We start from the raw sequence: 13,988 nt of genomic DNA on the forward strand, positions 1-13,988 counted from the left end.
TAGCAAAAGTGTGTGAGTGCAAGTGTGAGTGTGTGCAGGGATGGGTGGGAAATGTGTGTGCATGCACGTGCATGGAGTGAAAGGATGGGGTTGTGCACATTGGTATGAGCAGAGGGGTGTGCAAAGGGGTGGGGTTGTACATGTGTGAAGACGCAAAAGTGTTCCTGGATGGTATTTGCATGTGGATGTGCAGAGCGTCTGCAAGCATGTGGATGCACGTGCCTAAGCAGTGTGTGAAGGGATGTTCTTTCACGTGTATGTGTGCAAGGATGGGGCTGAATGTCAGGGTGTGCGCTGCACATTCATGTGTGCAAAAAGGTGCTTGCAGGTGTGCTGTGTTTCTTGCACACTTGTGTGTATGCACATGGCTGTGACCAACGCTGTGCACGTCTTCATGCACAAATGAGCGTGCACGGAGCTGTGGACAGTGCTGGGGTTGCACATGTGGGTGTGCACGGGTGTGTCCATGCACTGCAGAGATTTGTGCACGCATGTGGGAGGGTGTGCAAGGACGAGGTGGTCCGTGTGCGTGCGTGTGTGTGTGTGTGTGTGTGTGTGCAGGGATGGGGTGGTACGTGTGTGTGTGTGTGTGTGTGTGTGTGTGTGTGTGTGTGTGCAGGGATGGGGTGGTACGTGTGTGTGTGTGTGTGTGTGTGCAGGGATGGGGTGGTACGTGTGTGTGTGTGTGTGTGTGTGTGCAGGGATGGGGTGGTGGCCATTTGCACGAGCACAGAGGTGTGCAAAGCGGTGGGCGATTGCTCCGTTGAAGCAAGAAGCAAGCGTGACAGTGCTCCAGTTGTAAGGAAGTGCATTGCTGGAACAGGGCAGAGCTGAGCCTGCAACTGCAGCCTCCTTTGCACAGCCCAGCTCTCAGAGGGTGAGACAGTTGTGCTTCCTGAGCAGCTCAGGGACGTTGTGGACAGAAGCAGCCGAGTCCAAAGTTCCTGGTGTGAAGTGCTCCGAACATCGGGCTCTCTGGGCGAGCTCCCGGCTGACAGCACTGCTCCCCTCTGCCCTCGCCCGGGCCTGCTGGGAGCTGCAGGGCCTGCTGGGAGCTGCAGGCCCCGCAGGAACTACCACTCCCAGGATGCTGTGCGGCAGCACCGGGCGCCGCCATGACAGTGCTGTGTGCAGTGCTGTGCAGGGCTGGGCCTGTGGGCTCAGGGCACCGGGTGCTCCTTCCCTGAGCCTGCCAGGAGGTAAGGCACCGTGAGGGTGGTTTGGGGGAGACCAAAAGACGTAGAGAGGACGTAGGTGGGACATGGAGGTGAGATAGATGGGGCATGAACTGGATCTAGAGAGAGGGGTGAGAAGGCAAGGTGGATATCCGACAGGTGGGGACAGGGGCCTGTACAGGTCAAGGGCCAAGTCCAGCTCTGCAAGCACAGCAACATGTCGGGGACGCCGGGCTGCGGCTGGGGATGGAGCAGAGCAAGATGGAGAAAGGGGGGAACATTCAGGGAGCGAAGAAATCTCCAAGTGGGGCTTTCTCCATAGCTCAGCCTGCAGCGCAGCCACACGACCTAGGCAGGCCTCAGACTGGGATCCTGCTGCTGGGTGCTGCAGGGTGCAGCCTGGCTCAGTCCTCTCTGCACCTGGGGACTGATGGCTGTGTCTGGGATGGCAGTGAGCCTCCTCCACTCCAGGCTGAGCCACTCAGCTCTCCCAGAATTCCCGTCCATCCCCCTTTCTCATCCCTCCATTCCCACGCAGAACTGACTGAGGAGGGGAGGGATGGGTCCAATGGTGGTGGCAGATCTGGGACACTGCCCTTTCTGCTGCCCTTTCACATTGCCCTGAAGGTGGGCCCGGGGGCCTGGGGAGGTGGGCTTTGTAACTGAAGGAACGGCCGCAGGCAGGCAGAAATATGGCAAAGACATGTAATCATTGAACGTAGCAAACAGTCAAGAAATGACAGTATTCCCAACCATTTCCCATCCTAACAATCCTTTCTGATCCCACCCCCTCAAACTCCCACCCCCAATCAACTTCCCTCCCTCTGCCAAAAACCTCCCAGCCCCCTGTTGTAATCCAAGAAGAATGGCAGCAGCCATGGATCAAGAGAAGGACTTGACAGAGCAGCAGCTGTGGAGCAGGATAAAGAGCAAACCGTGTTGGTGGTGGATGCGGCAGGCAGTGCCAGCAGGGCGTCCCCTGCTTCAAAGTGCACCTTTCCTCTCTCACCCACCACACATTCTCTCCTGCATTCAGGGTCTGAGGGATTTCTTCCAGTTGTACTCCATATCCGCATGGCCAGTGTGTGATACAGAGCCCAAGTGGAACACCTGCTTGGAAAATGAAATCAACTCCCCCATTCAGTTCTATGAGCGTGCGCCTTCCTCTCAAGTGATGCGTGGTCATATTTGAAAAATCCAAATTAGTTGGATATAAGAGAGGTAATAGCATCATAACCGAGCATTACTAATACATTCAATGATTATTCCCGCAGATTCCAGCACCATTTGTAACATCAGACCCCATTGGATTCACATCCAATCTATTAACATAGTAGAAGCACAAGATAACCTGGATAATGCCTAATAACTCTGGTTCCTGAGACAGTAGTTGGCGAACCTGAAGGCAAAAGGTCAGCCCGCTAGGACAAACAGCCAGACAGCAGTATGGTTAAATATGGCTGTGTCCATCAACTGCCCGAAAAGCCATGCTTTTATAGCAGACAGACGAGGGCATTTAAAAACCACACACACTAATTGAAGGAAAGCTATTGCAATAACAACCCTAAAACCCCCGTTGAAAGCCCCGAGCTACTCATTCTTTTCCTAGAGGTGTCCTTGGTTCTCATGCTGTTTCTCCCTCCACAGCTGCTGCTCTGTGAAGCCCTTCTCTTGATGCATGGCTGCTGCTCTGTAAAATTCTTCTGGTATTACAATGGCCCCCCAGATTCCCACCCCAATAATTCCTTCCTCCAAATTGCAACACTGAATTTCAGAGTGTAACATTATCAGAGTACAATTTCTCCCCCAGAATTGCCACCGCACCAAGTTCCCTCCTCATCTCCCTTTCTGCTCTTCTCGTCTGCGCGTCTTCCTTACTTTCACCCTGTCCTTTTTCTTCTGGTGATGGAGATCTTCAGGCTGGAGGAGCTCTTGTCTTGCTGCAGCCACCCCAGCATCCCTTGCCAGCTGTGCTGTGCCCAAACTCATCCTCGCTGATCCATGCCAGCCGATCATCGATGTCAGCCATGTCCTCCGGGCTGCCTGCGCTTGTTGTCACTGCTGGAACAGCAGTCTGGAAAAGGCAATCTGGAAAAGTAAGTTCTTTGTACTTGAAAACTTCTCAGTTCCTTCTGATCTCGATATACAAAGTAGTTCCAAGTCCCTGTAGCTTTTGTGTTTTCTTTTGCAGAAGGATTCTGTGATTCTGTGTGATTCTGTGATCTTTGAGATCCTTTTCAACCCAGGCCATTCTATGACTGTACAGTTCCATACTGGAACAAATATAAAATGCTAACTATGTAAAACATGGAGTCAAACCTGTGTGATTTGTCCACACCAGGAGGTGATTAGAAAACAATTTGTAAGCTACAAAGCTGCTTGCTGGAAAGGAAGAGAAAATAAAACTACAAGAAACAGGGAAAACATTTCTTCCTGAAAATAGGAAGAATAATGGACCTGCCATGAAATTTGGGTGAAGCTGCCTGATTTTATGAAGCTATTCACATTATTTTCTTGGTGCTGTGTTTCCCAAATGAGTGGTTTCTGGCTCTGCTGCAGCACCAGTCTGCACGTGAATATCAACTCTACTCTCCATCTGGGAAGATTAAGACTTCACTTCTCCCACCAGCACCACTGAATTACAGTTACTCAGTGATTAAACAAAGGAATCCTTAAAGAAGGGTTTACAGCTGTCCTGTTATCTGAAGTGCTTGGGGCATTCTGATGCTATTAAGCTCTATGTATTAACAAGTTCAAAAAGAAAAGGTAGGCATCTGATTGTTGTGACAGTTTCTAAGTGATTTGGAAAGCTGTACCACCCAACCACTCCTTCTATTTGATGGAGGTGACAAAGCTCAGTTTAATTTCTGACTGCTGTTTAAATTCTGAAGCTCGAGCTGGTTCCTGGAGCAGAAAAAGCTCGGAAGCTGTCCCTCCTACAAGCAGGCACCTCTGAGCAAAATATGACATCTCAATTTCTGATGGTAAGGTCAGGAGATCTGATACCAGCGTCTAGCTTTCGGCTTCATGCTGTGTTAGTGGGACCTTTGGCATCTAGCACTTAATGATCTTGAAGGTTTCTTCCAACCCAAGCCCTCCCATGATCCTATGATTCTGTGATTTCACTCAGGTTTATTAAGATGAGATGAGTTCTCCTAAATGCACTGTTCTTCATATGATTATATTTGGAGTCTTAAATTATAATTGGGTGACTTAAACCAGACACCAAACTTTCTGATGGCCAAAATTAAATGAAATCAATCCTTTACTGTGTCAGTAGTCTGTAACTAGAGCCCATCAGGTAATTCCCAGCCTCCTGCCTGTATCAGTGGCTGCACACAGTGAAAAAGTCTGATGGGATTTTAACCTCTAAAATGTTCCAAAGCAACCAGAGGGTGAATATATTCACTATGCAAATACCTGCAGGAATAAGCTTGTCATGTATGTCCTCAGGTACCACAGTAGTTAATGGTGGGACTCAGTAGGTCATGCTGAAAGTTGAGTCTGCTGATCTTGAAGATCTTTTCCAGCCTACATGACCTTATGCTAATATTTCTGTATTTATTTCTGTTCAGCTCCCAGAAAACCTCCCACCCAGCCCCCAGTTGACCCCGTGGTGAAAAATAAAACAGAAACCTCAGTGATGCTGGCATGGACCCCTCCGAAGATGCACTGCCCCATTCCAATCAATGGCTACATGTGGAACCCAATAAACTAACTGGCTTCACCTGGGTGAGGTGCCACGAGTCTCATGTCCCCGTCCCAGAGTTCACGGTGAGCAATCTGTCTGAAGAAGCTGATGATCAGTTCCGAGTGTCTGCAGTCAATGCGCATGGACAGAGCCCGTCTCTGGAATTCCCAGGGAGCGTGCACCTTTGTAAGCACAAAAACCCCAATGGAAATGGGTCAGTGTGTGCTGAGCAGCTGTGTTGGTTCCCTAAAGATGCTTCCTTTGACTTTAAGGATAGTAGTGCATTAACACACCAAAGGCTTTCCCTTATTCCTAGTTCTCCTATCTCATATCAACCTCCAGCTACCACTAAAGTGATACAAGTTATGTTTCTGTGACAGGGACATGAATATCCTTATCTTTTGATATCTCATATGTGCAAGATCTGTAACAGATCTTAAGCATAGAAGTGCTTCTTCCAGCACTCATGCAAAGGGAGAAGTAGAAATGTCCCTATGATTTAATCTTCCATCTCTAAATGAGATACCAGACTTGCATCTAAAGAGCATTAAGACATCCATGTTGTTCTTCCTCAGAACCAGTCCTGGTTGTGAAATCCCCCCTAACAACTGGTGAAGCTGTACCTGGAGGGGATGCCATGTTTACTATTGACCTTACAACAACGTGTTGCGGCACTTGGTACCTCAATGGTAAAGTCTTACAGGAAAGCGAGACCTGGATCATCAAGAGAACCCAAACTACTCACAGCCTAATCATAAAGAACGTCCCCAAGAAGGATGATGGAGCAGAAGTGAAATTTGTTGCCAAAAATGTTGATGTCAGCACCAAGATGAGAGTGAGAGGTATTTGCTTTGATCCTTCTCCTTTCATCTTACAGTCAAGGCATAGTTGCTGTGATCTGATGATTAGAACTGGGGCTGCAGGCATTCACTGACTGTACCAAATACCTGAAATTGCATCCCATGGACTGACGTGAGTCCTGGTAATGACCTAAACATGATAGCACTGAGTGTAGGGTAAGCCAATCTACCCAGCTGCTTGGTATCTGAACCAGATTGCTCCATGCCAGCTGATGAATGTCTGCAGTTCACAGCTACTGGTCAGTGCCTTCAGACACCAGGTTTACCACTGCATCACCATAGAGCAGTACTTTCAGCTCCAGGTTCAGACAGCCTTTCTGATTGCACTGGAATAGTTTAGAAGTAGGGGAGCAATCATTCCAATAATATCTCTATCAATCAGCTTTGCATGACAAAATAAAACAAATAAAGATTCATTATGGGAGGAGCTGTTTGTCATTGGGTGGAAACCTCCGCAGAAGCATGTTTAGAGCATTATTAATCAGTAGAAGGAGATGTTTGGTTGATTTTTACTTAGTAAATCCGGCAAGAAGAACAAATTAAATATCTTGAATTGCTCAGCACTGACCCAGTTATGAGTGCAGGAACAGAAGGTGATACTTTTTCAGAGATCTTGCAGCAAACATTGACCACGTTAGCCTGATATCAATTGAAATAACGAGGCCTTTGCTCCTGACAGGTGCTGCAGTGAGATTTACCAAGAAGAGCAAAGATGTAGAAAAGATCTCTGCTTTGCTGCGTGAGGAAGCCAAACTGCAGGCTGAGCTTTCAGACACAGGTGCTACTGTGGAGTGGATGAAGGATGGGAAGGAGCTCAAGGCCAGTGAAAAATAGGAACTGCACATTGTGGGGAAGAAACACACCCTGAAAATTCACAGCGTCTCCATGGATGATGCTGCAAGTTATCAGTGCATCTGTGAGGGGGATAAAATGCTCTATCAGCTTTCAGTGAAAGGTATGTGACAGTCTGGGCTGTCCTCTTCCTGCCCAGGGCCAGCAGACTGCATTCACCTGACTCCCCGACAGTCCAGCTGTTGTCAGACAGCATCTGGGGTGTTTTCAGTGGCTGTTTTGACTTGAACTGGCCAATCTGCTTTGTAGAGCCATTTGATTTCTGTGTTCTGTCCTGTGATTCGTCCCTAAGATATAGAGGAAATCAAGGGAAAGATAGGAAAAAGAGCATCCCAGTCTTCCTGTTCTTCTCCCAGGGTGGCCACGAGAGATGGTGTAAACAGCTCTTTTTGTAGCAGTGATCCCAAATGTAGAAGAGACCTGTGAAGAGTCACAGGGATGTTTACTTAGCTGTCATTCCATGGTGGGCTTTTTCTTGCACAGATGTAGAGAGAAACTTAACTTTCCCACGCAGGTCTCTGTTTTGCTGCAGGGTGTAGGTCTGATCTCTGAGATCCACACGCTGGGCCTTGATTGCAATAAATGAGAGCCCTTTGTTTTCTCCAGTGGAAGACTTTCCATTTCTGCAGTACCCTCTGCAGATGACACAAATGCAAATGCACCTTCTTCCCAGCAACAATTGCCTTTTTTTTTTCACACTGAGTATGCATGAGGCTCTTCATCATATTCTGCTGGCTTGTCACCCTTGTTGATCCATGGAGAAACAACAAAGCCCTAGTGTATTCACTTTGGCATTGGAGAGCTTACTTAATTGCTTCTTCTCAAAGAACAAACTCCAGAGAGACATGGAGAAAGCTCCAAACAGAACTGAATAATGGGACTAAATTGATGGAGAGCAGAACTTCCTGCCAAGGCTTGTCAGCTAGTCTTAATTTTGCTTTTCTTCTCTCAGTCATGTTAGCATAATATTTCATACTGGCAGGTCTGCCCCCAGAATTAACTGAATTAGCTGATGGACGTTTCCATGTGCTTTGCACTGTAATGTGACTATCAAATGAGTAATCAATGCTGTTATTTTAAAACCTGTGTTGGCAAGCTGTAAGACAAACAACTGCTGTTGGTAGCTTGGTTACTGCAGAATCAGCTTTCGTGTATCTCATAGATAGGGAAGAGACCCTTAAGGGTCAGCTAGTTGGACTGCCTGGCAATGAACAGGGGCACCGCAGCTCCATCAGGTGCTCTGAGCCCTGTCCAGCCTGACTTTGAACATCCTCAGGCTCACAAATCTTATACCCATGCCACACACTCGCAGTATTTCACCATTCAGCATCGCCACTTGTATCTTCTCTTGCTGTAAACCAGAGCTAGCTGGTAAATCATCTGCTGTGCGGGTCAGCTGTGTCTCTCCCATGGGCATCACGTGGCTGCTGGGAGGCTCTGAAGAGCTGCAGCCAGAGGTGTGTCACCCGCTGGGCCTCGTGCCCAAAGGAGCCCACAGGAAAGTGTTGTTGCAGTTTGTCATGCACTGCACTGCCATGAGACTTGACGTGCCAGACATCCTCTGACACGTGAGCTCCTGCATCCAGGCAGGACATCTGAGACGTCTCCTTCAGCCTGACGTGGCTGCAGTTTCACACTGGTTTTACTAAGGAAGGAGAAGGCACGTGGATGAAACTCTTTTCCTGCTCTTCCTGGCATTAGCTCATAGTACAAGTAAAGCACTGTCAGGTCAAGCCTGGAGGAGTAATGCTTGTCACTGACATGTTCATGTTCAGGGTGGAGCTGGAGGGTAAAATAACACAAGAAATTGTCATTGAAATTCAATATCTGTGAAATTCAGCTGGCTGCATTCACAGAACCTGGCGTTAAGATCTGTTTTCTGGTTTCTATCTTGAGCCTATTTTCCATAACCCAGTCCTCATTTATGAACTGAAGCTCTACGGAAAGCCTTTCGCTGTGTATGCTCATGCTGCAGCGCAGCGCTTGTGACCTTTAACAGCACATTCACATTCCTCTGATCACAGGATCCTTAAGGTTGATTAAGACCCTCTAGTCCGACTGCTCACCCATCACCACCATGATGCTCACCATCAGCTAGCTAAAAACTCAGCAGAGATGATAGATCAAGCACAACACTGGATTTGGGATGGCTAGAGATTCCTAAGATATTGAAGGATTGCTTGCAGGTGGTGTTGGCTCAGGTATTCACCCTGCATCCCACCTCCTGTTCTGTTTGGTTGAGAATCATGCATTCTGCAATTTCACTTTGTAATTCAAAGACCCTGGCTTTATCTGTTGACAAACTGATCTAAAACAAGCCAAGAAGACTCCGTTGGAACTGGTTGATGCAGAACAAAGGCATCCCCAAAGGACAAGTTGCACTGTTTGATGAACATTATTGGATGAGAGCTAAGCTAAGATTTAAAAAGTTCTGGGGCTGTCTCTGAGCATCAGATACAGAGGAAGCCTGCATGATTCCCTGAGAATGGATACCTCCTACTTTGGTGTAGGGTGAAGGGAACACTAGCAGTAACTCCTATCACAAAATGTCACATGGCTCAGACAAAATGCCATCAAGAGGGCTTAATTAGGAGCACCAAATGGTCACAAGATGGTCTTAGGGCAGGGAAGTAATCTATCTATGTGATATTGATTGATGCTGTTAGTTCTTAACAGCTTGACTCTAGAGGGACTGTTCTTCTTTGGTCACCTAGTTTTAAAAGAATAGATGGCTCCTGTCTATTACAATTTTTAAGGCATTATTTGTTCACTGATGCCATAAATGTGCCTGGCATAGCAATTGGCCTTGGTATATTCAGCTCGGCGTCTAGTCGGATCTTGAATATCTCCACAGAAGGAGACTCCACCACCTCCCTGGGCAGCCCGTTCCAGTGCTACGTCACCCTCACCGTAAAGAAGTTCTTCCGCATCTTCGTGCAGAACTTCCAATGCTGAAGTTTCATCCCATTACCCCTAGTCCTGTCCCTACACATTACTGAAAAGAGACCAGCCACGCCACTATGGCACCCACACCTCAGGTATTTATAAACCTGGATCAAATCCCCTCTCAGCCTTCCCTTCTCAAGGCTAAACAGACCCAGTTTGCTAAATCTCTCCTCATAGGGGAAATGCTCCAGGCCCTCCACCATCTTAGTGGCCCTCCGCTGGACTCTTTCCAAGAGATCCCTGTCTTTTTTGTACTGGGGAGCCCAGAACTGGACACAGCACTCCAGAGGAGGCCTCACCGGGGCAGAGTAGAGGAGGAGGATCACCTCCCTCGACCCACTGGCCATGCTCTTTTTAATACACCCCAGGATGCCATTGGCCTTTTTGGCCACTAGGGCACACTGCTGGCTCATGGTCAATCTGTCGTCCACCAGGACGCCCAGGTCCCACTCAGCAGAGCTCCTGTCCAGCAGCTCTTCCCCCAGCCTGTACTGATGCATGCAATTATTTCTCCCTAGGTGCAAGACTCTACACTTGCTTTTGTTAAACCTCATCTGGTTTCTTACTGCTCAGCTCTCCAGCCTGTCCAGGTCTCTCTGAATGGCAGCACAGCCTTCAGGCGTGTCAGCCAATCCTCCCAACTTCGTGGCATCAGCAAACTTGCTGAGGGTGGTCACTATCCCCTCATCAAGGTCGCTGATGAAGATGTTGAACAAGACCGGACCCAGCACAGACCCCTGGGGGACGCCGCTAGTTACAGGCCTCCAGCCAGATTCCGCACCACCAACGACAACCCTCTGCACTCGGCCAGTCAGCCAATTCTCGACCCACTTCACCGTCCACTCATCTATCCCATACTTCCTCAGCTTTGTTATAAGGATGTCAAGGGGGACAGCATCAAAAGCCTTACAGAAATCAAGGTAGACTACATCTACCACTCTCCCCCTGTCCACCCAGCTAGTGACATCTTCATAAAAGGCCTACAGGTTGGTCGAGCACGACCTCCCCTTGGTGAACCCATGCTGAGTACTCCTGATAACCTCCTTTTCTCCCAGTTGTCTGGAGATGGCATCCAGCACAAGCTGTTCCATCACCTTCCCTGGGACAGAGGTGAGGCTGACTGGCCTATAATTACCCGGGTCCTCCTTCTTGCCATTTTGAAGACAGGAGTGACACTGGCCGTCCTCCAGTCTTCAGGCACCTCCCCAGTTCTCCAAGACCTCTGATAGATTACAGAGAGCGGCTCAGCAACGACCTCCAGCAGCTCCCTCAGCACCTGTGGATGCACCCCATCAGGTCCCAAGGATTTATGGACCTTAATGTTTCCTAGGCACTCACAGACCACCTCTTCCCTGACTAAAGGGAAATCTCCCATTCCCCACACTCTCTCATTAACCTCCAGGGCCTGGGATTCCGGAGGGAGAGCCCTTTCACTAAAGACAGAAGCAAAAAAGGCGTTCACTATTTCCACCTCCTCAGCATCCCTCCTCTCCCTGGAAGCACTCAAGGCCAGGCTGGATGTGTTGTGAGCAACCTGGTCTACAGCGAGGTGTCCCTGTCTATAGCAGGTTGGAACGATGTGATCTTAAGGGTCCCTTCCAACACAAACCATTCTAAGATTCTAGGACAGAAAAACAGGCCAGCTCTCCCACATTGTTTCAGTGTCATTTACTTATAAAACAAGCTCTGGGACAACCCGAGAAGGTATTTGTTCCACGTGCAGCATCACCTGTGATAGAAACCAAGGAAGCCTACAGCAGGCCTCAGGACTCAGCAAGCCTTTTTGGCTCAAAGCAGGGCCAGCTGGAGCAGCTTACCACGAGTGCACCCAGAAGGGCCTCCATGCAGCTGCAGGCTTGCCGCATGTCATTGCATGTCATTGTGATGCAACAGTGGGTGAGCGTGACATAAAGCTGCAGGCTGGAACTCCGGCTGGGGTGGCCTCAGTTCGCTGCTGCTGGAGCGAGAGGTGGTAGCGGAGGGTTGCAGCTCTCAGAGAGTTCCTACCAGGAGCCATGGAGTGCTGTTGCAGTGCTGGATTCCGAAATCCAGATGAATTTCTGAGCAGAGCGGGGAAGAGCGGAAAGGTGAGCGCTGCTACATCAAGAGAGGGCTGAGTGCAGTAGCCTGGGGTATGCAGGGCTGCTCTGGGGCTGTAGATGCTCTCCAGAGGCTGAGGGACACTTCTCCTCATGCTGGTGCTGGAGAAGGCTTGCAGGGAATCGCACCTCTCTGCACATCCCAGCATCGGTTACAGAAGTGGGGAGGGAGCTGCCAAAGGGAGCGGAGGTGGGCTGGAGAGGGGAATGGAGTGTCTGAGTGTCCAAGCGTGTCTTTGTCTTTCTAGCTCCGACCCAGAGGACAGGAAGTTGGAGCAGGAGGTAGCTGGCTGTTGGACCTTCCACTCGGGGTTAAAATCCCTGTGCAGCCCGGCACCAAGCTCCTTTTCGCCAGGAGAAAGCTGGGGGAAAAGGTGAGAGGAGTAAGGAAGCGTCAAAAAGGGCTCTTGTTTCCTGGGGTTGCCGCCATGCCAAGGAGGCCTTGTGTTGGGATGCCAATCCCATGTGTTGGGATGCTGGGGCCAGGCATCCATCAGGCACAGAAATGTGGAGACTGGGTCGTTCCTGGAGGAGGGTGCAACCCTCTGCTCTCCCTCTTGGAGGACTTAGGAAAACCCAGACATGACTGTTTGGGAAAGAGGCAAGAGGCCAGCCTGTGGGTGTGAGCAGCTTGGAAGTGTCTCTGTCTCTTTGCTGCTCTCTCCTTCCCCATTCACACTCTACAACACATCTCTTCCAGCTCCACCAGCCTTCTCCTCAGTTTGACCCGAGAGATCCGTACAGTCGCAATCTGTGCACAGAGTACAACAGCCTGCATGACCCGCATCTGCGGGAGTTCCACAACCGCAAAAACAACCTGCGGAACCTGAAGAAACGGGGCTTGGTCACCGAGGATGGCGACGTAAGTTTGGCTGTTGGGCTGACCAACACGGGTCTCCTCAGGAGGGCTTTCCAGTCTGCCAGGCAGGGGCCTGACACTACAGCCATCTGTCATTGTCTCTTCTGTAGGTTGTCTGCACTCTGAAGGAGTTCAACGAGTACAGGCAGTACCTGACCAGGCTGAAGCTGGAGAAAAAGCAAGCAAAGAGGCGAGAAGAGGTAGGCAAAGCCCAGTATTGGTAGGCACGTGTCAGCAGCATGGCACTGAGGGCACGGGCTTTACTTGATGGATCTGAGGGAGATGGGGAAAGCAGAAAAGGTGAGGGGCGGGCTGGTGGTCTAGGCATTGAGGCATGGAAAGGACAGCTCAGCTCAGAGCTGAGCTAGCACAGCGTGCTGGTGTGAAGGCAGCCTGGAAAGTTGCTTGCTTACAAGCAGAGCACTGTGGCAGCCGTTCTCTTCTGCCCTCATTGCAAGGCTGAAGCAGTGTGCTTGCCCTCTTCTGCGTAAAGCAGCAGTACTTAGGGTGGGAAGCACTCTCTAAGACAAGACCAAGCATAAACCCTCTGTTCCCTTCCAGGATGAGCTTCTTCGGGAGATTTCCAATTTGAAGAAATCGATCCACAGACTACAGATGGCCAGGGACAAGTTCCAGCCCGGTCCCGTGGATTACATTGCGGGTTCGAAAATCAGACCCACAATGCTTCATAAACCAGCTGGCCCCTCTCCTTCATGCTATAATCTTCTGTCTGGACAATGCAGAAGGAATGTGGCTTTGATGGAGCGTGGCCTTCAGGGAGACTCATGGAGCACAGGGCGTGCAATGAAGCTGCCTGAGAAGTCACCCAAACCTGCGTTGGGCAGGGAAGGCTCCAAACTCCCCAGAATCATCCAGACTACTTCTGCGTCAACAACAAACTCCAAACTCCCCAGAAGCATTCGTACTGCTTCTGACCCAACAGCAAACTCCAGAGTCCCCAGAATCATCCAGACTACTTCTGCGTCAACAACAAACTCCAAACTCCCCAGAAGCATTCGTACTGCTTCTGACCCAAAAACAAACTCCAGAGTCCCTAGAAGCATCCAGGCCCCAGTGAAGGGAAAAGGAAAAAAAGGGGAAAACAAGTAGAGAGATTGGCCAAAAACCAAAACAGTGGCAACAAATTAGTTTTAATTGGCTTAATTAATTTTAATTTGTTTAATTCGTTTTAATTTGTTTAATTAATTGACCAAAGATGATACCAGAATGCAAGATAACACACTACAGTACAATATATCATAATTAGTATCAGAATTAGAATTAAAACCAATAAAAAAAATTAAAAAAATAACATTACAAAGTGTGTCCGAAAACTGAAGTCCTTATTCTAAAGCCGAGGTGAGACAACCCAGGGAGTTCTCGTGCTGCTGGGATCAAAAAGGAAAGGGGAGATCAAGTGATATACGGATGGCTTTTATCTTTTGCACTGAACATAAAGGGTGACAGAGCAGCAAGCAATCCTCTGGGGGATGTAGTTGTTCTCTG

General features: G+C 49.1%; 1 protein-coding gene across 1 annotated transcript; it reads left to right on the forward strand.

Moving 5' to 3' along the window:
• Window positions 1–11,279: 11,279 nt before the first annotated feature.
• LOC107308840 (uncharacterized) lies at window positions 11,280–13,607 on the forward strand. Its single transcript, XM_015853013.3, has 5 exons — window positions 11,280–11,611; window positions 11,872–11,997; window positions 12,324–12,485; window positions 12,593–12,682; window positions 13,044–13,607. Exons 1-5 carry the CDS (start codon window positions 11,540–11,542, stop codon window positions 13,590–13,592), a joined length of 999 nt encoding a protein of 332 aa, XP_015708499.2. The 5' UTR covers window positions 11,280–11,539; the 3' UTR covers window positions 13,593–13,607.
• The last annotated feature ends 381 nt before the right edge of the window (window positions 13,608–13,988 follow it).

The sequence above is a fragment of the Coturnix japonica genome, unplaced genomic scaffold (assembly GCF_054131305.1).
Source record: "Coturnix japonica strain WE unplaced genomic scaffold, WE-NBRP24 Scf046, whole genome shotgun sequence".
NCBI classification, from domain to species: domain Eukaryota; kingdom Metazoa; phylum Chordata; class Aves; order Galliformes; family Phasianidae; genus Coturnix; species Coturnix japonica.

Excerpts from the sequence above, each read along its gene's own strand:
- LOC107308840 (XM_015853013.3), top strand. The coding sequence starts at position 11,540 with ATGGAGTGCTGTTGCAGTGCTGGATTCCGAAATCCAGATGAATTTCTG. Across the intron at positions 12,486-12,592 it reads TGGTCACCGAGGATGGCGAC|GTTGTCTGCACTCTGAAGGA; the intron begins GTAAGTTTGGCT and ends TCTCTTCTGTAG. Across the intron at positions 12,683-13,043 it reads AAGCAAAGAGGCGAGAAGAG|GATGAGCTTCTTCGGGAGAT; the intron begins GTAGGCAAAGCC and ends GTTCCCTTCCAG.